This window comes from Budorcas taxicolor, chromosome 1, assembly GCF_023091745.1.
Source record: "Budorcas taxicolor isolate Tak-1 chromosome 1, Takin1.1, whole genome shotgun sequence".
In the NCBI taxonomy this organism is placed as follows: Eukaryota; Metazoa; Chordata; class Mammalia; order Artiodactyla; family Bovidae; genus Budorcas; species Budorcas taxicolor.
Window position 1 is genome coordinate 122,307,747 of NC_068910.1, and position 26,665 is coordinate 122,334,411.

General features: G+C 38.2%; 1 protein-coding gene across 1 annotated transcript in view; it reads right to left on the reverse strand.

The window, feature by feature from the left end:
• LOC128044611 (cell surface glycoprotein CD200 receptor 1) overlaps positions 1 to 18,822 on the reverse strand; it is a 41,021-nt gene extending 22,199 nt beyond the window's left edge. The window contains exon 1 of the mRNA XM_052636938.1: positions 18,756 to 18,822. Coding sequence (XP_052492898.1) covers positions 18,756 to 18,822 — 67 coding nt within the window. The remainder of the gene's footprint in view (positions 1 to 18,755) is intronic.
• Between the last annotated feature and the right edge of the window lie 7,843 nt (positions 18,823 to 26,665).

Sequence of the window (26,665 nt, forward strand, 5' to 3'; positions counted from 1 at the left end):
AAGCAATGTATGTATGAGGTTTCAATAAATAAACTGCAAAACTCAAAAAAAAAAAAAAAACACATTGTTTTAAAATAAGTTTTGAACACTTATATTAGGAATAGATTTTTGCTAATTTGCATGTTATTTATTTCAGTCTCTCCATGTTGACAGGTGATATCATCCTCATTTTACAGATAAAAAAATTTAGACTCACCTTGATAAAGCAATTTGGCCACAGTAACCCAGCTTGGGTTTAGCTGGTGGCTCAGATGGTAATGAATCCGCCTGCAATGTGGGAGACCTGGGTTCGATCCCTGGGTTGGGAAGATTGCCTGGAGAAGGGAATGGCTACCCACTCCAGTATTCTTGCCTGGAAGATCCCATGGACAGAGAAGCCTGGTGGGCTACAGTCTCCTGTATTGGCAGGAGGGTTCTTTACCACTAGCCTTACCTGGGAAGCCCAAAATTAACAATTAAGAGAGCTGGAGAAGCAAGTCCCAGCCATGTTTCTGTAGAAACAACGAGAGACAAAAGTCTAAAAGAGCACATCAACAGCAAGTCCATAGAATCAGGATTATTATAAAGGCACATGGGCACAAGCATTATGAATTCTGGATCTGAATAGGAATAGCCAAGCTAAGGAAGAAGATTTGAGACATTTGCCAAAATTCATGGGCCAAACACACCACTCCCTCACTAGATTGTAAACTCCAGGGGGGACAGGGATTTTCATCTAGGGTTTTCATTCTTCATCCTCAGTGCTTAAAAGAGTGGTTTGCACAGTTCGCTGGCATGCAGCCAGCTCAAGCTGGTTTAAAAATTAAGGTCAACACAACCCTATAGTTATGGACAGTTCACAGAAAAAGAAGTATACATGTCTCCTAGTCATTTAGAAAGAAGCTCAACATCGTTTATGGTAAAAGAAATAAAAAATAAAACTACTCAGAAATGCTATTTCTCATTTATAAGATCGTCAAAACCAAAAAATTGGAGAATATACTCTGCAAAACAGTAGAAAAATAGGCATGTCAATATACTGCTGGTGGGAATGTAAAGTGTTACCACTTCAGTCATGGAAAATTTGACAATAGCAGTTACATAAGCATTTTCCTTTTGACCCAGTCATATCACTTCCCAGAAACTATCCCAAAGCTATACAGGCAACAGTTGAAATATATTAATATATATACAGAAGATAGGTCATTACTACACTGTAATAGCAAGACTTCTAGAAATAATCCAAATCATAGGGAACTAGTTTTCTAAGTTATAGAACATCCCCAAAATGAAGTACAATGAAACCCTTAAAATGAATGAGGAATATCTTTATAAACTAGATATGGAGTGATCTCCAGGACATATTGTTACATAAAAGAAGTAGGACAGATAAAAGTGTATATAGTGTCAAATTTTGTGATATACAGCTACACTAAAGCAATGCTTACAGAAAAAATAATAGCTTTAAATACTAATAACAAAGCAGGAATTACCTAAAATCCACCTAAAAAAGTTCAAAACAAAATAGAAAGATGAAAATAATAAAAGGAAGAGCAGAAATCAACAAAACAGAAAACAAGTAACGCAAAAATTAACAAAATTAAAAGCTGGTTCTTCAGGAGTTTCCTGCTGGTCCAATGGTTAGAACTCAGCACTTTGACTAGAGAAGTTCAGATTCATTTCTGGTCAGGGAACTAATATCCTACAAGCCACAGCACAGCTAAAAAAACAATAGTATGTGAAGAACTTTTATAATTCAATTATTTTAAAAAGCAATTTAAAAAAACAGGCAAGTGACTTGAACAGACACTTTACCAAAAAAAAAGATATTCAGATTACCAATAAATACACAAAAAAAGATGTTTAATATTAGTAATTGTAGAGGAAATGCAGATTTAAATCACAGTGAGATGATGATTATGCACCTATTACTATGGCTAAAGTTAAAAAGACTGATAATATATGTTGGCACAAATGTAAAACAACTAAAACTTTCACACATTATTAGTGGGAATATAAAAAAGTATAACTGCACTAGAAAATGTATAGTAGTTTTTTCCAAAAGTCAAACACATGCCCACATAACCTTACCATTTCAATCTTAAGTATTTACCCAAGAGAAATAAAAATATATGTCCACACAAAGACTTGTGCATGAATGTTCATAGAAGATTTATTCACAATAACCAAAAGCTAGAAATAACCCAAATGCCAATCGGCAGATAGCTAAGTTATCTGTATAATGGAATACTATTCAGCTGTGAAAAGGAACACACATGAATTGATGAATCTCAAAAGTCATTCCTTTGAGTGAAATACGGTAGACACAAAAGAGTACATATTAGACACCACAAAAAGAGTAAACTAATATAAAATGCTAACTAATCTATGGTGACAAATGGCAGATCATTTGTTGCCCGCAGATGATGGGTGTAAAGACAAGGGAGGACTACTAGTATGCATGAAGGAATATTTTGGGAATGGCGGAAATGTTTTTTATCTTGTTGTGATAGTAATTACAGAAATATACTACTGTCAAACCTCACCAAATTGTAACTTTTACATGTGCCCAGTTAATTATATATAAATTATCCCTCATTTTAATTAAAAAAAATGTCAGAAACATCAGGTTTTAACACACGTAATATTAGAACATGCATCTACACAAATAAACATAAAAGAAAATACAAATGAAAACCCCTTGGCAATGGAAATAATGTTTAAAAAAACCTTTTCCATCTAAGTCAAAATCACCAGTAGAAGTAAGATTGTTTTGTGATTTGACTACTAATGAAACCTCTTAGTCACTTTGAGCACTCGCTTTGAGTTTCCTTTCCCAAATCATCATTGTCATATGCCTGAGCAAGTATATACCACCCACACAGTAGACACTGTATAGGCATGACTATGCAAACACATACTCCAAAGCCTTCCTCCAGCAAGTGAAAAAGGCTCTCAGAAACTGCACATGGTTTTCTTGTGTGATTTAATAGATTTTATCTATGCAAAACCCTGTGCTTTGCTGGGCTGTACTGACTAAAAAAGTTAGAATTAGGCATTTCTAATATTTCACAATTCCTAGTAAAATCCCTGATTTAGTAACTGTTTATTAACCAAAGTAGAACATATATTATGCCATAATTAGTTGATATACTGGCTTAAATTATTATTTCTAATATATGCAGATGAGAAACAAAAACTAAAGATTTTCTGCTTTTTCATTCATTTGTAAGGTTTTGGGAGAAAACAAACAAGCAGTAAGGAGCCTGAGCAAATGAATTTAAGCTGAAAGAATCCTAAAATTGAAGCAAAACTATAGCCTAAAATATTTGGCTATGCTCTAACAAAATGACCATATAGCTATAAAAGAAAATAATGTAGAAGAACTTTACTTTTACATTTCTTTTAATATTTCTCTCCAGAACTTGAGACTTCTATGCTAGTATTGACCTAATTAACAGTCATTTTTATGGTTTATTGTGGTATTTACATCTTTACTTGTCATCTTTGTTGTTATTTAACATTTAATGAACTTACTATCAAAATACTTTTTAAAAAGAGGAACATAGAATACATTTAAATATATTCAACATATGTCAATACACTTAAATCTGTGCGAATATTCTGATATTTACACAGGGAGGACCAAATAATAGAATTATTGCATTTTTCATTTGGTGTTTCAAGCTTCTGACTTCAAAACTCTGCAAATAATCATAACAAATATAGAACTGGATCATTTTGAATAAAGCAATGTGGAAAATATGAGAGATTTGAGTTTTACTTCACTCTGCTTCTTTCCCAAATTACTTAAAATAATTAAATTTATATACTCTAGTTCTCCCCTCTGCAAAATGCACACTGTCATTCTTAATAAGTAAGGAATAACTAGTGAAAGGTATCTGAAGAGCATTACAAACTGAGGTTTTAAAGCCAGTAAAAAGGAAACTACATTTCTCCTAAAGATTCAAGCTTCATTTTAAATAAATGCAACTCTGAGACCGAGATCTTAATCACACAAAGGCCCGGAAATCAAAATCACACTGTCAGAACAACCTTATTCAGCTCTACTGAGCACACAGCTTTTTCTGATCACCAGTATGGTAAAGTCAATACAGTACAGAAAGCTTTATCATAACTCTCTGGCTTCAGAAAGCTTAAAATATCAACCTTAACATTTTAGTTAGTATGTTTGTACTGTGTTTTATAAAACTGTATGTTGTGGATATTGGTTAGATATACAAGTATTATTTCCCAACAGTTTTTAGAGTTATGAATGGATTCAAACAAGAAGAGACCTTGAATTGTCTCCTTTTTTTTAGAGGTTCTGAAAATAAGATGAATCGTCAGCCAAATAGTCTAATTATATTTCTTTTTCTAATGCAATAATTTTCACATTGGGAACTAGTGGAAATCCATGATAGTCAGCCAGAAAATCCATAAACTTTGTAACTTTGGGAGAAGTTTTACAATAATGTACAATTTTATTTCTGATATATAATTTAAAAGTACTACCACTCTATAGGAATAATTGAAAGCATAGCCAGTTTTCCCCCAGATTTTGTTATTTTCTAAATAGCAAACAGTAATGGTCGGAATGGGCTTTCCAAGTGGCTCAATGGTAAAGAGTCTGCCTGCGGTGCAGGAGGCACAAGAGATGTGGGTTTCGTCTCTGGGTTGGGAAGTTCTCCTGGAGTAGGAAATGGCAACCCTCTCCAGTATTCTTGCCTGGAGAATTCCACAGACAGAAGAGCCTGGCAGTCTACAGTCCATGGAGTCACAAGAGTCAGATATGCCTTAGAGACTAAACAAAACAACGGTTGGAATAACAGGCTCATGTGATTTTTTTCTCTACTAAAGCTACTTGAAAAGTAATGCAGTAATTTTATGAGAAATATTGGAAGTAAAGGAAATGAGCTTTTTTTTTCTGCCTCCTAAGATGATGATCAGTCTTTCGCTAGTAGTTTTCACTGAGATGGTATCTGATTGATCACCTATCACATGTATTAGAGCTTTCGGACTGGTGGAGGGAAGCTGGAAGCTGCATTAATAATATTTATTTATTTAGTTACAATAGCTAGGCCTTAATAAATGCCTGTATCATGGAGCTTTCAATCTAATAGGAATAATACACAGTAACCAAATAATCAAACAAGTATATGAAACTGTAATAGCAACAAGTGAAAAGTATATAAAATGTACCTTGAGTACCTTATACTAGTACTGAGGTGATAGGCAGCCTCTAAGATGGTCCCTACTTTCTTGGTAATTGTGTCTTTATAAAATCCCCTCCTCTGGCATGTGGGCTGGATTTAGTAACTCACTTCTAACAAATACGATACAGCGGAAGTGATAGAATGTCACTGCCAAGATTAAGTTATAAAAAGACTATGGCTTACCCTCATGGTTTCTCTATCACTCATTCTTGGGTCACTGTGAGAGATTAAGTATTTGTCTGCGGGTAGTTTATTATGCAGCAAGAAGTAATTGATACAAGACCCAATGAACAAGACACTGATAATGAGAAAGAGAATGAGAAACAGAACGGTCCAAATAGAAGTACTATTAAGTACAAATATGCGGAGAATGTGGATCTGGAGGGAATTGGATCCAGTGAAAGACTGGAGCTAAGAAAAAAAAAGTTTCAGCTTTCGCTATTAATCTAATCTTCCATACTGATTTCAGGATCTTTTTCCCAAGACAAGTGTATTTTCCTATGGAAAGAGAACAGAAAAGAAAAACAAAGGCTTGCCATTTGGGGACTATAAAATGAAATGTCTTTTAAAATGAAAACTATCTCCTTTATGTGTCTCATAGCTTAATATTTCAATTATCATGATCCTTGCTTCCAAAAAGGAAAGAAACTGAAATGTAAAATAAGAGATTTGGGCTTCCTTTGTGGCTCATCTGGTAAAGAATCTGCCTGCGACGTGGGAGACCTGGGTTCCATCTCTGGCTTGGGAAGATGGAATAACAATTCGATCTTTGGGAAGATCGAATAACAATGTCAAAAACTAATCCTGGTAACACAATACATCTATTTTGTGTTCTTATACTTAATTTATGAACGTTATTTACATTTTAAAATAATTAACTTAGTAGCACACAACACCTAATTAACTGTTCAGTAAACAAAACATTGAGTAGAAACCCAAAGTTTTAGCAGAGACAAAAATAGAAAAAAGCACCACAATTAGAGTAACAAAATCAACTAGCCTTTTGGCTAATGTTAAAATAAATAAATTTCCATTTATTACCTCTGTAATATTGCACAGATTACTCTCTGAAACAGTTGCTCTATCTACATTTATGGGAATTTAATATCTGATAGGAATAGGCATTCAAATTCATAAGGGGAAGAATGATTATATCATTGGTAAATGATACTGGGGGAACTAACTAGCCACTTGGGAAAAAATATGGATAGGAAACAGTGCTAATAAAAACCATATTGCTGGGACTAATTTTTGTATATGTGACAATAGTCACAAAGTCTGCATCATTTTAGTAGGACACGGTATTAATATCAGTCATATTGTTGGGCTAACTTTTTTTCAGGCAATTACCATCACACAGTCCAAAACTAGGTAATGAAAACAAATTTGTTCCCTACTTACGGTAGATGTTGTACAAATGTGTATCGGTGATCACAAGGATCAGTGTTTTTGGTGAACAGATAGTGAATATATACACATATCAGATATACAAAGATACAGGCATACCACATTTTATTGCGCTTCACTTTACTATGTTTTTTACAAATTGCAGGTTTATGGCAACCCTGTGTTGTGAGATGATGGTTAACATTTTTTAGTAGTAAAGTATTTTTTAATTAAGATGTATACATTGTTTTTTATACATAATGCTATTGTACAGTTACACACTACAGTATAGTGTTGTTATTTAGCCTCTCAGTTGTGTCCAACTCTTCTGTGACCTCTACGGACTGTAGCCTGCCAGGATCCTCTGTCCATGGGATTTCCCAGGCAAGAATGTTGGAGTAGGGTGCCATTCCCTTCTTCAGGAGATCTTTCTAACCCAGGGATCAAACCCACAATGCTGATGTCTCCTGCATTACCGGTAGATTCTTTACTGATAAGCCAGCAGGGAAGTCACAGTATAGTGGAGACATAACTGTTTTCTTTAGACAAAACTTTTACATGCACTGGGAAACCAAAAATTTGTGTGTCTCAGTTTATTGTGATATTCACTTTATTGTGGTGGTCTGGAACCAAACCCACAATATCTCCAAAATATGCCTTATATTCTAGGATATTAATGCTGGTATAGTTTTTAATTCTTAGAAAAAAACAGAAAGTTGGTCTGTAGAGGCCAATTAAATAAGTTATGAAGTAATATCAATGAAAGAGCTTTGGAAACTGTAAAATTATAATTATGATATAATTTTTTGAATGTTTGTCAAATTCAGACATAGTATTAAGTGCTTTATATATATATATATATATATATATATATATATATATATCTCATTTAACTCAATCCTCCCAGCAACCCTAGATACCATCTCAGGGGGTTTGGGTAAAATCTCCCAATTTAAAAATATTGGCAGCTAATTCAAAATTTTAAAAATATTACATGAGCCAGTCAAAAGTGTCTCTAAGCCAGATCCAGCCCATGGACTGCCACATCACTGTATTTGATGTGGAAATTAAAGACAAGGCCAAAATGAGAGTCTTGAAATATTTAAAATTAGGGATCTAATGAAGGAAGTAAAGTTAGCAGAAACAATGAAGAAAAGTAGAAGGTAAATGCGGGGTCTTGAAGCCAGGGAAAGAGAAGTTTTCAAGACACAAATAATCAAGGCCGATTCATATATGAACAATTTTAAAGTAAGAAATAAGAGACATTATGATTTGCTAACAAAATTCACAGAGACCATTAACAGCTGTAAGAGAGTAGTGTTAGTACAGAGGGAATGGAGAACAATTGCAAGGGCCCAAGCAGGAGCAACTGTCAACAACTGCAGACGTGCTCTTTCAAGAATTTTTATCCTGAAAGTATCAGAGAACGAGACAGTAACTCTATCCTTTCATGTCAAATCTGAAAGGGAGAGATGGGGCAAAGTCTGAAACTAGAAGGGCTGAGTGCGTATTTGAGTCGTACAGCATATTTGTAGACAGAGGGAGCACTAGCAGTCACAAGAATGAAGGAGGCTAACTGGCATGCAGGATCCTAGAGGTTGTGGGAGGAGATGAGACAAGTGCAGAATGAAGGTTTGCTTTTGAAGAGACTGACACTTGGTTCCTCAGAGAGAAGCATAAAGGGCAAGAGTGGTTACAGATACCAGAGACATTTTGAAGAAGTTTAGGCTGACAAACATTTTCTGAGTATACCTGGGCCTCCCGAGTGGTGCAGTGGTAAAGAATCCACCTGCCAATGCAGGAGTCACAAGAGATGCAGGTTTGATTCCTGGGTCAGGAAGATTCCCCTGGTGGAGGAAATGGCAACCCGCTCCAGTATTCTTGCCTGGGAAATCCCATGGACAGAGGAGCCTGGTGGGCTACAGTCCATGGCAGAACAAAGAGTCAGACCCGACTGGGAAACTGAGCAGACACAAACACGCAGGTTTAAAAACACTTTCTGAGAATACCTACTCAGTGTCAGGTAGCTGTTCAGAGCTTTAGGAATAGTAGAATGAATAAGGCAAGGGGTTGGCTCTCAGAAACCTTAACATTTGGGGAAGTTAAATTCCACGGTGGATGATGGGTAAATCTGAAGGTGAGCATCCAGTAGAGCTGGGACAACGGGGATAGTTTAGGTGATGAAGAAAGACCTGAAATGGTGTTCTTAATCATGGCTCCCATCAGAATCACCTGCAAAGATTTGTGAAAGTCCAGATGCCCTGAAAGTTGCGTTTAAATAGGCTTCAGACAGCATCACTGCACCTTTAATATTTTAGGCCCTGTGGGTGACTCTCTCTGGAAACTAACTTCAAATCATTGGCTCAGAACAACCTCTGAGTAACGTCTAAGAGAGAGTCAGTAAAGGGCAGATACAATGATTTTTTTTTTTTTTTGGAGAATGAAAACAACTAGATTTAATTATTTTGAATCTACCACTCACTATTTACTACGTGAACATTTTTTCTTCCAAAAGTGTCAATATCACAAAAATAAATCATAAGACCAGATATTCTCAAATTATGTAACAGACAGCTCATGTGTACTCAGCCATGTTCCACTCTTTTCGACCCCATGGACTATAACCTACCAAGCTCCTCTGTCCATGGGATTTTCCAGACAAGAATACTGGAGTGGGTTGCCTTTCCTCCTCCAGGAGATCTTCCCAACCCAGGGATCGAAACTGCATGCCCTGCACTGCAGGCAGATTCATAAACCACGGGAAAGATGGCATAGTTATTCCATGGCAAAGTAACAAAATGGCAAGAACAAGGAAAAGAAATCACTAAGCAACTTAAAACTTTACGTGAGAAAACACTTTGAATACACTGAGGCTCCCCTCTGTTGACAGAAGAAAAAAATCAGATTCTGCTTTATCCTTTTAGCTGCGATCCTGTCTCTTTTCTTTGCTGCCAAACTTCTAGAATTAGTGGTGTGAGCCCACAGCCTCCATTTCCTATCCACCCACACCCTTCTCAAGGTTAGCAATCTTGTGGCTCCTACGTCCTTCCATTCGGGCCACAGTTTTGAAGGTCGCCAGGCCCTTTACAGTCAACCTTTAGGCCTTTCTTCAGTGCTTATGCTCCAGGACTGCTTGGCATATTTTGATGCTATTAACCATTTTCCTCTCCTGCAGCCATGAAATCAAGCTGTGACAAACCTAGACAGCATATTAAAAAGCAGAGACATTACTTTGCCAACAAATGTCTGTATAGTCAAGGCTATGGTTTTTCCCGTAGTCATGTATGGATGTGAGAGTTGGACCATAAAGAAGGCTTAGCACCAAAGAATTGATGCTTTTGAACTGTGGTGTTGGAGAAGACTTTTGAGATCAAACCAGTCAGTCATAAAGGAAAGCAATCCTGAATATTCATTGGAAGGACTAATGCTGAAGCTCCAATACTTTGGCCACCTGATATGAAGAGCTAACTCATTAGAAAAGACCCTGATGCTGGGAAAGATCGAAGGTAGGAGGAGAAGGGGATGACAGAGGACAAGATGGTTGGATGGCATCACCAACTCAATGTACATGAGTTTGAGCAAACTCTGGGAGATGGTGGAGGACAGGGAAGCCTAGTGTGCTGCAGTCCATGGGGTCACAAAGAGTCAGACACAACTGAGCAACTGAACAACAACTAAAACCCCTTCCTTCCTTCACCTCTATCACCACCGTATGCTTCTCCACAAGCCTGCCGTATCCTCAGGCACCTTTGTAAAGGTATTTCCCCAGGTCTCACCTGCTCCTCTTTCACCATCCTCCCCCACCTCCAGAACTTGAATTGCGCCTTGGCACAGTTGATTTCTCCTTGTTTTATCACTTCAGTCACAGTTTAGTTCCCTTGGCCTTCATACAAGCTGTTTGACTTTCTGGAATATTCATCCCCTTAACTTTCCTTGCCTGGCTGTTTTATGCTCTTCTTCATTTTAAACCTCACTTCCAAAGAGCAGTTTTCCCTGACCTTCAGAACAGATCAAGCTTACCAATTACACATTGCCATGTCACCCTATATGTCTCTTTACTCATTTCATTTTATGAAATTATTTGTGATGATTAATTTAATATCTACCTTTCCTAACATATTCTAAGCTCTGTGACAGCAAGATCTGTGTATCTGCAACAGAACATTGTGTCTGACACATGGCAGACACCTCCTCACTTATTAATTGACAGAAAAAGCTAGTCCGTGTTGTGAGCCTTGACTTATTTTTCCTAAACAAGAAGCTCAGTCCTTATGCCAGTGTTTCTCACCACTCAAATGCTTGCTGTTATTTCAAGTATATCACATCAAAAAATCATGGATTTTCCCACATATACTTGCCACATCTGTTTTCCGCTTTATTTTTTGTTGCTATGGAGGAGTTCCAAGCTCAGCTCATGCACTAAAAAGCTGAGTAATGTCCTTAAACATTTCTGGGCTTTATTTGCTCATGTATAAAGTGAAAGAATTTAATTTGAAGGTTTCTAAAATCCTTCCTGCCTGAAAGTTCAATACTTCTTAATACTGTCAGGCATCCCTTTTATTTCACAAATAAGGAAATTATGGTTTAAGGCGGGGGGGAGGGCAGCAAGTAAGTTCTTAAAGATGACATAGCTAGTGATTTAAATTATATCTCATTATAGATCTCAAATTGAATACAGAGATTCATAAGAATCTAGAAAATGGGGGGAAGGGGAGTGAGATTTTTTTGAGAAAAATGAAAGGTAACAAAATAGTCAATGCATGGATGAAATTTAGAAAGCAAAAAGGCCACCTCATGCGAAGAACTGACTCACTGGAAAAGACCCTGATGCTGGGAGGGATTGGGGGCAGGAGGAGAAGGGGACGACGGAGGATGAGATGGTTGGATGGCATCACCGACTCGATGCACATGGGTCTGATTAAACTCTGAGATAGACAGGGAAGCCTGGCGTGCTGCAATACATGGGGTCACAAAGAGCCAGACACAAATGAGCAACTGAACTGGACTGAACTGAACATTCAATTTCAACATCTAAGACAATACAGCCAACCAAATCAATATCAGTTCATAAAAACACAATGATATTTTAAAAATCACAATGATATTAAAAAGACAGATGAAGAAATTTCCAGTTGGTTTACAGCCCTATAAGCTTCAACACAATAACAACCTCAAATTCTGACAAAATATAAAAGCTATCTGAAGCCACTGGAAAGTAGAAAAAGCAAGATTCTTGAGGGGTATCAATCCTTGAAAGAAGGAAAGGTTTCCATATTTACCACTTCTAGTCCCAGGAAATGCTGCAGTTGGCAGGACACTGGACAGCTAAAATTCTAAGAGAGAAAAAAAAATCCACAGTTTTCTGAAGAACAAAAAGATAGATTTTGGGCAACCTTAGGCTCTTGAAATTGAAGGAGGCAGAAAGCAAGACTTCAGATTCCTTATATAAACTGTATGCACATCTCTGGCTAATCCCAAACCCCACATAGCAGGGCATACTTAAACCAACCAACTAAAGGTAAAAGCACTGAGATTTAAAATATTGTCCAAAAGAGAGTTTTTAGTTTGAGTTCCACCAAGTTAAATGTTTTCTGAGAAAAAAAAAAAAAAAATCAACAAAGTAATGTAACAGAATATAGTCTCTAAGATGTAATAGTCACAATATAAATAAATATACCCACTATGCAGAGAACCAGGAAATTGTGACCCACTTTTAGAAGGAAAACAAAAAAAAAACATTACAGGGAGATCAACCTCAAATTGACCCAGATATTGCAATTATCAGACAAGTACCATAAAGTAGAGATTAAACTATTCTCAGTGATATGAAAGAAAATAGGCTCACAATGAATGAAGAAACAGAAAAACCTTAACAGAAAGAAAAGAAACAAGTTACAAAATAAATGGAAACTATAAAATAGAAAAATACAAGATGACCTTAACAGAAGAATAGAAATGAGAGAAGAAATTGTTAGCAAACTTAAAAATATATCAATAGAAATTATCCAATCTGAAGAGCAGAGAGAAAAAAAATAACTGGAAGAAAAAAAAAAACAACCTATATTAGCCACAAAGGCCTTCAATGAAGTAGCAGAACTACTAACATAGAAAGCTGGTAGATAAATATTTGGAGAAAATAGTGATTAAAAATTTCCCTAAATTTACCAAGAAGCATAAATTTATAGATTCAACAATTTCAGTAATCCTCAAGCAGGATAAATATAAAAATAACCATATATAGACACATTATAAGTGGTGCAGACTGACAATAAAGAAAAAATCTTGAAAGTGGCCAGAAAAAAACATGACACATTACAGTAAGAGGAACAGTGTTTTGAGCGTCTGCCAACTTTTCATCAGAAATGATAAAACAACGTTTTTAAAGTGGTGAAAGAAAAAAAAGTCAACCAGAATTCTATATCCAACAAAAATATGCAAGAGTAAATATGCAAGAATGAAGCGTATTCAGATAAAAGGAGACTAAGAGAACTCCTCGCCAGCAGGACTACACTACTAGTGAGGATAATAGAAGTTATTTAGGTTGAAGGGAAATAGCACCACAGAGAAACTCAGAAATTCAGGAAGGAATGAAGAAGATTTGAAACAGCACCTATGGTGGAGATAGTACGTGTACCCAGAATCCTATTCTAGGAATGACTTTTTGCTCCTGCTGTTAGGAGCACTGTCAGCAGACGGCCTTCAGTTCCCACACCTTCAGAAATCATCTCAGTTGTCCCAAGCAAAGTCAGACTTTTCCCAGAGCAGTCCATATCTGTTGACTGATTTGGAGGAATAAGGCCCATAAGACGTTCTGATTCAATGCAGAGCTTCTCTGGAGCCAGTCTAACTCCAGAAATTCACATGTAGTCAGATGAGGGTGTCATGGTTGGGATTGCTGGACTTCTCCCTCTGATGCCTTGCCCTATTTTCCAGCTGCTGCTTCCAAGAGTCCTCACTAATAAACTTTCTCTGCTCAAAACCCAACTTTTAAAGTTTATAACTATTTTTTTTTTAAAGTAATGGTTTGATTCTTAGGAGCAATTAGCATCACACAGTACCAAGTCATTTTGTAACCACAGATCTGCTCCCTAATCCTATTTAGGAATTTTCAAATCTGTATTGACGACAACAAGGGGAAGAGGCAAAAGTATATCCATGGTTACTGCGTCTTAATCACTGTACAGACTGATTTTTCAGATACAGCAGAAAACCAAATGACAACCGAGTTATTTTATTAACTAGCACCATTAACTGAAATACTCATGACTTTGTTGGAAGGGAATTTATCTACTGTGGAATTCTCTGATTTGTTCCCATTTCCTTATTTCTATCCTCAACCTATTAGCATCTCTACATATAACTTCTCATCTTAGTCTGCAATTTCAGAAGAGCTTCTTTCATCTTTTTTAAAGTGAAACATTCCATCTATACTACAGAGTGTCTCTTTCCCCACATCTTCTCAGATCTTATTCTCTGCTTTAAAGAAGAAATAATTATAATTCCTAGGACCCAAATCCAAAAATCTCTAGAGCTTATTCTGTTATTTTTATCTCAGTGGGTACCTTTTTGTGGGATCTTCCACCATGAATAATTCACGAAGCCTGGATTGTGCTGTACTTCCAAGCACCAAAAGAGATTTTCATCCTGTGTGTTTGCCATCTCTAGATTGAATTTATCTTCCTCTGCAAAGAAACTTCCTTTCTTAGCCACCAATGACTCTCTGTGATATCATGGACCTTCCTAAAATGGAAGCTCAAGGGTAAGAACCCTTGCCCCTGCTTCAAAATAAAGCTTTACCAAGTGCCACTCCTACTCAATGAGATACTGCTGCCACATTTTTTCCAAAATATTATTTTATTATATTATTTCCTCCAAAAGTTACAGTTTCCAAGTTCCTTTGTTTACTGATTAAGGATGCCTGAAATGCAGCCTTATTTCCTGAGATCATGTAACAATCTCTGTTACATCAAGCTACAGTTCCTTCTATCCTTGAATCACCGGCCTTTAATCATGCTGCACACCTGCTCCTCCCAATTCCTATCTTTCTTTCCCCATCTATCCAAACCTATCATTCAAGACCCTTCTCCTCCAGAAAGCCTTCAGTAACTCCAACATCATTTCAAGATTGACTGATTTAAAATGTTCTCCATGTGTTTCATTTTAGCTTGATCTCGCTCATGTAGGTGGCAAATAATTTTTAGGCCCTATTCTCTCTCTCTCTCTCTCACACACACACACACACATACACATTATATATGCAATCAATAATCTCTAACCAGATTGACAAACAAAGAGAAGACACACATTATCAGTATGAGGGGCAAAATAAGAGATTCTGCAGACACCAAAATCTGCAGATGCCAAAAGGATTTGTTGATGTTGTTCAGTCGCTCAGTCATGTCCAACTCTTTGCGACCCCATGGACTGCAGCATGCCAGACTTCCCCTCCTTCACTGTATCCCAGAGTTTGCCCAAACTCATGTCCATTGAATCAATGATGCCAACCATCTCACCCTCTATCAGCCTCTCCTTCTGCCTTCAATTTTTCACAGCCTCAGGGTCTTTTCTAATGAGTCAGCTGTTTGCATCAGGTAGCCAAAGTATCCAGGTTTCTCAGGAGGCAGGTAAGGTAGTCTGAAATTCCCATCTCTTTAAGAATTTTCCAGTTTGTTGTGATCCACACAGTCAAAGGCTTTAGCATAGTCAATGAAGCAGATGTTTTTCTGGAATTCCCTTGCTTTCTCTATGGTCCAACAAATATTGGCAATTTGATCTTTGTTTCCTCTGCCTTTTCTAAACCCAACTTGTCCATCTGGCAGTTCTCAGGTCACATACTACCAAAGCCTAGCTTGCAGGATTTTGAACATAACCTTATTAACATGCAAAATGAGCTCAACTGCATGGTAGTTTGAACATTCTTTGGCACTGCCTTTCTTTGGGATTGAAATGAAAACTGACCTTTTCCAGTCCTGTGGCCACTGCTGAGTTTTCCAAATTTGCTGACATATTGAGAGCAGCACTTTAACAGCATCATCTTTTAGGATTTGAAATAGCTCAACTGGAATTCCATCACCTCCACTATCTTTGTTCATAGTAATGCTTCCTAAGGCCACTTGACTTCTGCACACTCAGGATGTCTGGGTCTAGGTGAGTGACCACACCATCATGGTTATCTGGGTCATTAAGACCTTTTTGTGCAGTTCTTTTTTGTGTGTATTCTTGCCACCTCTTTTTAATCTCTTCTGCTTCTGTTAGGTCCTTACTGTTTCTGTCCTTCATTGTGCCCATCATTGCATGAAATGATCCCTTGATGTCTCCCATTTTCTTGAAGAGATCTCTAGTCTTTCCCATTCTATTGTTTTCCTCTGTTTCTTTGCATTGTTCACATAACAAGGTCTTCTTATCTCTCCTTGATATGCTCTGGAACTCTGCATTCAGTTGGGTATTTCTTTCCTTTCTCCCTTGCTTTTCATTTCTCTTTTTTTCTCAGCTATTTGTAAAGCCTCCTCAGACAACCACTTTGCCTTTTTTGCATTTCTTTTTTCTTTAGAATGGTTTCAGTCACTGACTACTGTACAGTGTTAGGAACCTCTGTCCATAGTTCTTCAGGCACTGTCCACCAGACATAATCCCTTGAATCTATTCATCACCTACACTGTATAATCATAAGGGATTTGATTTAGGTCATACCTGAATGACCTAGTGTTTTTCCCTACTGTCTTCAGTTTAAGCCTGAATTTTGCAATAAGGAGCTGATGTTCTGAGCCATAGTCAGCTCCAGGTCCTGTTTTTGCTGACTGTACAGAGCTTTTCCATCTTTGGCTGCAAAGAATACAACCAATCTGATTTTGGTATTGACCATTTATTAATTGCTTAAGCATGGATGTTTAGATGATACCACACCTAAAAATTACTATAATGTGTTAATTCATAGCTATTACAAATTAGAAAAGGAAGACAAGACTGAAATCAATGAGGACAAACACCTTCTTTTTCACATTGCCTTTAATCTCTTTTTCCATCTTTTGCAAACCTGCCAAAGCTGCCACTCAACCCTCCCTTGATTTTTATCTCCTCTTGTGACTGCCTGCCCCCTACTGGGAGATAATAATAAATGGTTAAAATTAGCCCAAAGAAGAAAAAAAAAAGAGGATTTCTTCCAGTAACTCATAATCTAAATATTAGCGACTTTTATAAAAGAAAAGAGTCATTTTGACAGGGACATCAAAATATAATTTGAACACAAGAAAAAAATCTAGAAGACAATAGTACAAAATAAAAAGAAAGACGTGGCATGGAGTAAACGGAGTTTGAGGGAAGGAGGCTAGATATAGGACTAGAGAGCTTTTCTCTGCAATGGATCATTAGCATTGTTTTTATTTTTCCCTCTCAGACACTTTCTTAATAAATCTTATCTATCTACTGCTACATTACTTTAATTTACAAGCAAATAAGTAAACAAAAAAGTAAATAATTTTTAATGGCATTTTTTACAGTGAAATTATTATCTCTCATTCTTCTTTGTGAGTTTGTCTTAAGTAATAAAGTGAGTTATTTCTGTTTAGCTGTATTAATAACAAAGCAGTATTAGTAATAAAGATATAAACTCATGCCCCAAGGGCTTTGCATATCATTATTCTGAATTATTTCATGGTGAATTTATCATGCACAAAATATAATTTGCTTTTCCATATCTTTCTCTTAAATATTCTGATAACATTATAATTAGAGAAGCACAAATTTCAGGGATTTGATATTGGTAGTATATCCTAGCTGCGGTTAGAAATAGTTTTAAAATCCAAATCTTTAAACCATCAAATTCAAAATTGTTGATTATGTTTTAATCATGATTTTTTTCTTTTACCCCAAAGTCACGTTGCAGCTTAACATAAATAACTCATTGTCTAGCTGACATTTCCTGCCAAACTGGGTCCTGTACAGGTTTCTATAAAAACTTTCTACAACAAGATCTCAACTACTGAAAGATTCAGATCATTTGATTTTTTTTTTAAATGAGTAAATACTCCATTCAGTTTATAACTAAGTGTTGACTTAATGGTGCTTGTTAGCGAGAAGCATAAAGACTAAGTATTGAGGAAAACTGCCTATTCAGATGTTTAGTGTTGCTTACAAATGTATATTAGTACTAGGTATACCAGTGGTATAAACTTGCACAAATTTCAACTCTCTATACCTCAATTTCTTTGTAAGGTGGAAAAATGTCTTCTGTGCCTACTTCGCTGGGTTGCTGTGCAGATCAAAGGAGAAAAATTATGTGAAAGCGCTGCACAGAAAAGCTCAGTGATACAGCATAGTTACTTTACGTGTGCTCACCTACATGAGGAAAAGCAGATGTTTTCCTGGAAGGCGGGTAGTATTTTAAAATCATTTATATGAGAAAAAATAATTTTTTTCTTTGAATTACTAAGCTATGAAATTTAAAACCAAATGTTTCCTTGCAACTGCTCCCATCAACTAAAAGTGAAACCTGAAAACTCCCTCCTACATCAACTCCTACCAACCCTCTGTAGTGAAACCAGGACACCCCCACGACAGCCCCAATATCTCCACAACTCTTGCAGGAACCTAGATGTTGAAGAGTGTGTCTTCTAAGCCAGAAAGAGTCTCTGACAGCCCACACATATTAAAATAAATACAGACCTACATCACAGACACAACACCAAACTTCTGAACATGTTATATTTTTAAAAGTGCCTGGTCATCGAAAGTGACAAGGGAACAATAAACTTTCCTCATTTATGCTGTTAACAATACAGACATAAATAGATTGGGATTATTATTTGAGTTGTTTAAGAAGAGACGAAAATAATTCCGCTTTCATCAGATGACTTGGATTGCTACTAGAAAGTAATTTATTCTGCCTCACCCTACAAATGGGGGGGGGGGGCGGGGATGAGGAAGTAGGCAGTGGGGTAAAGTATAGATATACGTATAGTGTAGTAGGATAAAAAATAAAATAAGCAAGACAAAGGGGAAAATAAGAATAATAAAGTGAAGTAAATCTAGGAGGAAAGTCTCCCCTCCACCATAACTCTGACTGTATTTGCTGTGCTCTGCCCCCATAAGAAAGGCAAAGAAAGCTCAGGAAAAGCTGTGACCAGGTTTCTCACCTGTCATTCTCCTGTCACCCTCCCAAAGAAAATTCAAACTCACCTGCAACTAAGAAGAGAGTCAAAATTAGTCGTAGCTGAAGATCAGAAGTTATCCAAGTGCGGGGCATTTCTGTTTCCTTATTTTCTGCCCTTCACTCAGCGCTGTTCATCCACACAGGTGTAAAAGGAGCTGTGGACATGGTGAGGCTCTGTCTGATTGACTCTTCCGTACTGGGTCTTCTTAGCCCATTAGCAGCACAGCACTCCTTTCCTCCTAGCCCCTTCCTTCAACTCTATGTGTTTCAGCCAGATTAGTAACTTGGAACAGAAGAAACTTCTCTGGAGCTTGACACAGCGATAGATTTCCTGTATGAAGCACTGAAGCAAAGACAGAGGAAGCGGATTGATTGAGTTAATCTTTCAGCTCATTGGTCCTCCTCTCACTTCTGCTATACACAGATAAACTCTACAGTAAGGCACTGAATGTGCCCAACACAAGCTGATTTGTCTAAACTTGGTTTAAAAGGTAAAACAAGATATTTATCTATATTTGGCCCATCCCTGTAAATTTCCCAGTCATCGTAACTTTTAAAAGTTATCTCCAGGTTGAAGAGGTGTACAGTCTTAGTAACCAAGCTTGAAATAAAAGATTTTTGCTTGAAAATTCTTGTGTGATTTCGGGAGTCACACACAACTCTGGAAGCATCATAAATGTATTACTTTCCTATTACTACTATAATAAGTTACCACAAACTGAGCGGCTTAAAACAATACAAATTAATCACCTTACAGTTCTAGAGGTCTAAAGTTCAAAATAGATTCCGTAGAGCTAATATCTAGGTATTGGCAAGGCGGCATTCTTTCTAGACACCTGATAGAATCTGTTCTTTGCCTAGGGGCCACTTAGACTCTGAGTCTCGTGGCTGCATAATTCCCACCAGTGTTCTTTGTTACATCTTTCTGATGGTAACTCTCCTGCCTCCCTTTTATAGAGACATTTGTGATTATATTGGACCCTCCAGATAATCCACGATCACCTCCCCATCTCATAATCCTTAACTTAACCACATCTGCAAAGTCCCATTTCCTGTGTAAGGCTACACATTTACAAATTTCAGAGGTTAGGACATGGATATCTTGTGATGGTGGTTTAGTGTGGTGGTTTAGTATGATGGTGGCGGTTAAGTCGCTAAGTCATGTTCAACTCTTGCGACGCCATGGACTCTAGCCTGCCAAGCTCCTGTGTCCATAGGATTTTCCAGGCAAGAATACTGGAGTGGATTGCCATTTCCTTCTCCAGGGGATCTTCCCAACTCAGGAATCGAGCCCAGGTCTCCTGCATTGTAGGCAGATTCTTTAGCAACTAAGCTATGAGGGATATCTTGTAGGGGAGCATTATTTTGTCTATCACAATTTGGTACTTATTTCCATTCACTTTCATGTTTGAAGAGCTAGAATGTGTCAGATGAATCAAACCACAAATAAATACTAATCTTTAGTTGCCACAGAACTAAATTAAATTTAGATTTAGATCTAAAAATTTAGATTTGCCAAAAAAATACAAATGAAAACTGTCTTAATGTTACTATTCATATGTATTTAGATTACGTTTAGGAGGAAAAAACTCTTCTCTCCGCTAAGAGTTCCCTGCTGCTGCTGCTGCGGCTGCTGCTAAGTTGCTTCAGTCGTGTCCGAATACCGCAAGGCAAAACTCTCCAGGAAGGGGAAGAAAACATTGCAAACAGGAAAATATTAAACAACATGCATTTTTTTTTAAAGCTAGCAGTTCCATCTTGCCTCTTGCCAAACTGTTTTATATATATATATATATATATATATATATATATATATTTTTTTTTTTTTTTCTCTCTCTGCCCCTTCTCAAGCTTTTCTTCCAGTGAGTCAGTTTGATTAAGGCAGTGAAATCAGGTGTTTGCAAACTTGGAATACTAGAAGAGGTATTGTATTGAATCTCGGCTGGATGATATTAGGCAAGTTTCTTGATCGAGTCTATTACCTTCCTTTCCCATTTAATATTATATTGGCATAAGCCTTTTCTCGGGTCAGCAAAAATTCTTGATGATCATTCATTTTAATGCCTTTTCGATGACACAGCCAAAACCAGAACACAAAAGGGTTACATGATCTGCCTGAGTCCCCAAACTGACTTGGTGACACAGCGGGGAGTGAAACTCATATTTCATGTTTGCCAGCCCTCCATTCTTTCCACTTTAACTCCTCGGGTTTGAAATTTCAGGCAACAACTTTAAAGATGCACTCGTCTCAGATCTGACCACAACATACAATCAGTGTTTTAAGAGTCAAGTGAGTAGTGTGAAAAGCCATAGAATCCTCAGAATAGATTTGGAGGGATGAGACCCTCTCTCCCCACTCTTATATTCCTTCCATCCCAAAATCCCATTCCCCTAACCCCCCAGCTCCCACCTTGACCTCTTATGCAAAGCAATAAAGAGACCAAGAGCTTTTTAGTACTGCTGCTGCTGTTGCTAAGTTGCTTCAGTCGTGTCCGACTCTGTGCGACCCCACAGACGGCAGCCCACCAGGCTCCCCCGTCCCTGGGATTCTCCAGGCAAGAACACTGGAGTGGGTTGCCATTTCCTTCTCCAATGCATGAAAGTGAGAAGTGAAAGTGAAGTTGCTCAGTCGTGTCCGACTCTTAGCGACCCCATGGACTGCAGCCCACCAGGTTCCTCCATCCATGGGATTTTCCAGGCAAGAGTACTGGAGTGGGGTGCCATTGCCTTCTCCGCTTGTTAGCACAACCATGCACTAAAGATATGCCATGAAAATCAATAGAATAAGAGAAATATGTGCTTGTCTAGTATATGCACATCTCTGAAAAATATAAAGGACACAGATTCTCATTAGGTGTGCCCCTGGGGTCCCAAAAAGCAGAGCAAAAGATAGAAAGCTCAAGAAAAACATACCCCTCAAGCCAGAAACTCAAACCTTTTACTCCAGCAGTCTTCCAACTCCTCTTTAATACTACTAACTATGAATCAGAGCACACAAAAGACAAACAGAACAATGTCATGCTGGTTACTGTTGCAGTGGCCAAAACAAAAGGCCTAGTAAGCTTTGGCAAGTTAAAGCTGCTTTAAGACATAATGCCCCTGAATTTGTACTAATGATTTATTTAAAAAATGATTTATCTGCTTTAATGCTTTTGAAGTAAATTTCTTCTAGGAAGGTGTATATCTCTTTGTCTCCAATGTCAGAGTCATGCTTAGCCAACAACTAAAACCAGTTAAGAAGATGTTGTCATCTTGCCCTTAGTACCCCTCTCCATTATATAATGGCTTTGCATGGATCTTGAATATTTACTGCACAGATTCTAATAGCCTTTTAGTTCTGACACCTGTTCTCCATTGCCCGCTCTTTTGCCTCTTGGATTTGAGTCTTGACTGCCTAGAATTGAAGTCCCTGCCTGCCCTTCCTTCCTTAGCTGAATTTTTGGGATGTGCATCCTTGCAGAAATGGGCCCATATCTACTTGCCTTGTCATTTTTACTCTCTATGAATATTCTGGCTTAGACATGTGGGCTGATTTGCCCTTCCCTTTGGATGTGTATATACACGTGCACACACAAACCCACATGTGCTACTAAACACTTAGTCCCAAGTCCCTCAGTTTACCCTGTCCTACCACTACCAAGTGCTAATATAACTATTTCATGGAGTATAAAGAACAATACCCAACATGAAGAATTTAAAATAATTCAAGCTCTACAACACTCCACTCCTTGTTTTATTTCCTCCCCGCTCTCATGGTTATGACAGAGGCACTATAATTCAATGTATGATCGCATAAAATGGCTGTTCTCCTAGCCACATCCTTTTTCCCAATTCTCTAATTCGCTTCTCTGCAATCTTCCCTGATCCTGCTCTGAAGACCTATCTGAAGTCCTGGATCTTCTTCCATGCATAATCACTAAACCATTACTGATGAGTAACTTAAAAGAGCCTAACAAAACATGTATTTCTATTCTTTACATTTGACTATGTCATAAATATTTACCTTGAAAATTTCACTTCCACCATAAAGTTGATGCTATACCTCCATAATTCTCCTTTAAAAGTTAGACAAAACATAAGATAAGAGTTAATTATTATTTTTCAAAATAAGTTCATAAATTGTACAAAAAATTTAGAAATAATATGTGAAAATAAATTGTACATGATATCAAATAAACAAGTAAAACCAGAACAGAGAAATTAATAATCATATCTTATATTCTTATATTTTGTTAAAATATAAATGCTAGACCTCACTGGTCATGTCCATAGTAAACAGTCATGGTCCTGTTCTAAGCATTTTATAATATGGCCTCATTTAACCATCTCAACAACCCTGTGAAGTAAAATCATTATTATCCCCATTTTACAGTTGGGGAAACTAGAGCCAGAGAGGCTAAATAAAATGCCCAATCACACAGCTAATAAGTGATGGAAACAGAATTCAAGCCCAAGAAATCTCACTCCAAATCTGTCTTTTAATTATGCAGCAAATTACTTTACTACCTATTTTTTGGCTCTGTCTTAACTCTAATACATCTCCCATACTTGTCACACTTCCTAAATCTGTTCATCTGTTCACTCACTCTTTCTTCCATTTGGGTGCTCTTACAACGTCACAGTTTGTCTGTTTTGGAGACAGAGAGAGAGAAAGATGGATTTACGGAGCAAGGGAGGGAGGGAGGGAGAGAGACATAGGAGAGAGAGAAATTGCTGTCTCTAATCACTATTTGCAGTAAGGTCACTCTCTGCTGCCCCCTGGTGGTAAAACTGAAACTAATGTTTTTATAAACTTCCTAGCAAGGCAATGGCACCCGACTCCAGTACTCTTGCCTGGAAAATCCCATGGACGGAGGAGCCTGGTAGGCTGCAGTCCATGGGGTCGCTAAGAGTCGGACACGACTGAGCAACTTCACTTTCACTTTTCTCTTTCATGTATTGGAGAAGGAAATGGCAACCCACTCCAGTGTTCTTGCCTGGAGAATCCCAGGGACCGTGGCTGCCGTCTGTGGGGTCGCACAGAGTCGGACACGACTGAAGCGACTTAGCAGCAGCAGCAGCAAATTCAGGAACATTACACTTTGAAATTTTGATTATGAAGTATATTAACATGCTAACATGTTACTCCACTTCCCAAGGAGAAATTGGACATGGGGCAAGGGGAGAAGTGCTGGCCAGAGAAATATCCCTTTCCTGTGGCATTAGAAAGGGAAGGGACAGCTCAACCCATTTTCCTGTCCTTTCAAACTCCTGACCAGCCCCTTGGCCAGCGTTTGCACCTCCTAACTCCCCTCATGCACCCTTTGATGAATCTTTGGTGATGATTTTGGCAATTTCTGTGTACCTGACAATTCTCAGAGAAGCAAAAAACCTTTCAGTTCAGTTCAGTTCAGTTGCTCAGTCATGTCCGACTCTTTGCGAGCCCATGAATCACAGCACACCAGGCCTCCCTGTCCATCACCAACTCCTGGAGTTCACCCAGACTCACGTCCATCTAGTCAGTGATGCCATCCAGCCATCTCATCCTCTGTCGTCCCCTTCTCCTCCTGCCCCCAATCCCTCCCAGCATCAGAGTCTTTTCCAATGAGTCAACTCTTCGCATGACGTAGCCAAAGTACTGGAGTTTCACCTTCAGCATCATTTCCTCCAAAGAAATCCCAGGGCTGATCTCCTTCAGAATGGACTGGTTGGATCTCCTTGCAGTCCAAGGGACTCTCAAGAGTCTTCTCCAACACCACAGTTCAAAAGCATCAGTTCTTCGGCACTCAGCCTTCTTCACAGTCCAACTCTCACATCCATACATGACCACTGGAAAAACCATAGCCTTGACTAGACGGACCTTGGTCGGCAAAGTAATGTCTCTGCTTTTCAATATGCTGTCTAGGTTGGTCATAACTTTTCTTCCAAGGAGTAAGCGTCTTTTAATTTCATGGCTGCAGTCACCATCTGCAGTGATTTTGGAGCCCCAAAAAATAAAGTCTGACACTTAGAGGAAGTTATATTATTTTCATCTATGCGTGACAACTGAGAAGGGGAAGTCCAGAAGAATACAGAAATGAACAGAAAAGAATGAAAAGTTGAGTCATACTTTGTCTAAAAACCAATATCCAGGGGCTTCTCTGGTGGCTTGGTGGTAAAGAATCTGCCTACAAATGCAGGAGATATGGGTTTGATCCCTGATCGGGGAAGATCCCACATGCCGCGGACTAACTAAGCCCATGTGCCACAACTACTGAGCTTGTGCTCTAGGGCTTGGGAACCGCCACTGCTGAGCGCATGAGCAGCACCTACTGAAGCCTGTGCATCCTAGAAACCATGCTCTGCAACGAGAGAAGCCACTCCAATGAGAAGCCCATGCGCCAAAACCAGAGAGTAGCCTCCACTTGCCAAAACTGGAGAAAAGCCCCCAAAAGTAAATATGAAAATAAACCCAACATCCAGGCAAAGTATTTGAAAAAGAGACGCATGTTATCTGGTCTCCAAAGTGCCCTAATTATTAGAGTCAAAAAGGAACAGGAACGTTTTTTCATATTCAACAATTAACTTTATTTTCACAAGGTTCTGCTTTGTCAAATTATTACCATTACTCAAATTTGCCCCTTTGATCTAAGGCATGCATTCTAACCCTCTTTCCCCTACTCACAACACATTTGGAACTCTTTCGGAAGCACTGACTTCAAAGTTAGGGATCCTAAAAGAGAATTAGTCTCTATTTTATAGCTACCTCTTACAGCTTTGCCATTTACCCTAATCACCAGACAGGGGCGTTTTTGAAAACTAAAATTCATTGTCAGGTCAAGATTTGATCCCTGGAAACAGTCAAAAGTTTGGCTGGAGAAACACCACAGGGTTGGCATAATCAGTCTCTTACACACATGTATTTTACTGGTCAGATCTGAGAGCCCCTGATGCCTGAAGCTGGACCTTTCATTGGAGGTGGCAGCTGGTCAGACAGGACCAGGAAGACAGAGATTAAGGAGACAAATGTCCTCATCTAATTCTCTGGCTCCCACAGATCTGTTGGCCTCCACACTGGTGGGGCCTGAGGGGGAGTCAAAAAATAATGGACCCCATGGATGTGGTCTCTGGCAGGGCCAAAGGACCAAAAAATGAAGAGTGGATCTTCAGGGGGGAACACAATGTTTCTGGTGCCGAGCTATTTGAACTTATAGGCAGGAGAATTTTAAGTTGACTCCTAGAAAAGGAAAAGTGAAAGTGTTAGTCACTCAGTCTTGTCTGACTGTTTGTGATCCCATGGACTGTAGCCCACCAGGGTCTTCTGTCCATAGAATTCTCCAGGCACGAATACTGGATAGCCATCCCCTTCTCCAGTGGATCTTCCCAACACAGGGATCAAACCCAGGTTTCCCACATTGCAGGCAGATTCTTTACCATCTGAGCCACCAGGGAAGCCCCAGGAAAGAGAAATGAAGACAAATTGAAGATTTGGTCAGTTGTTGCTTGAAGTGGGCCTTTGAAATTATTATTTATTGGAAGATATTACAAATGTTATTATTTGACTCTATTAATTTGTTGAATAAACAATATAGTGAAGTAGATCAAAGGGTCTACAAGTTCTGAGAAGAATCAGGAACTTTTAAAAGTAAAATCTCTAGACTGAGCCAAATGGGGTCACCTTAAATGTTCTAGATAGTATTAAATTAATAAATCACTTCAGGACAACTTTTTGGTAAAAGTGAAAGTGAAAGTGAAGTCACTCAGTCGTGTCCGACTCTTTGAGACCCCATGGACTGTAGCCCACCAGGCACCTCGGTACATGGAATTTTCCAGGCAAGAATACTGAAGTGGGTTGCCATTTCCTTCTCCCAGGGATCTTCCCAACCCAGGGATTGAACCCAGGTCTCCCGCATTGCAGGCAGATGCTCTACCGTTTGAGCCACCAGGGAAGCTGAACAATATAAAATATGAAAAGTGT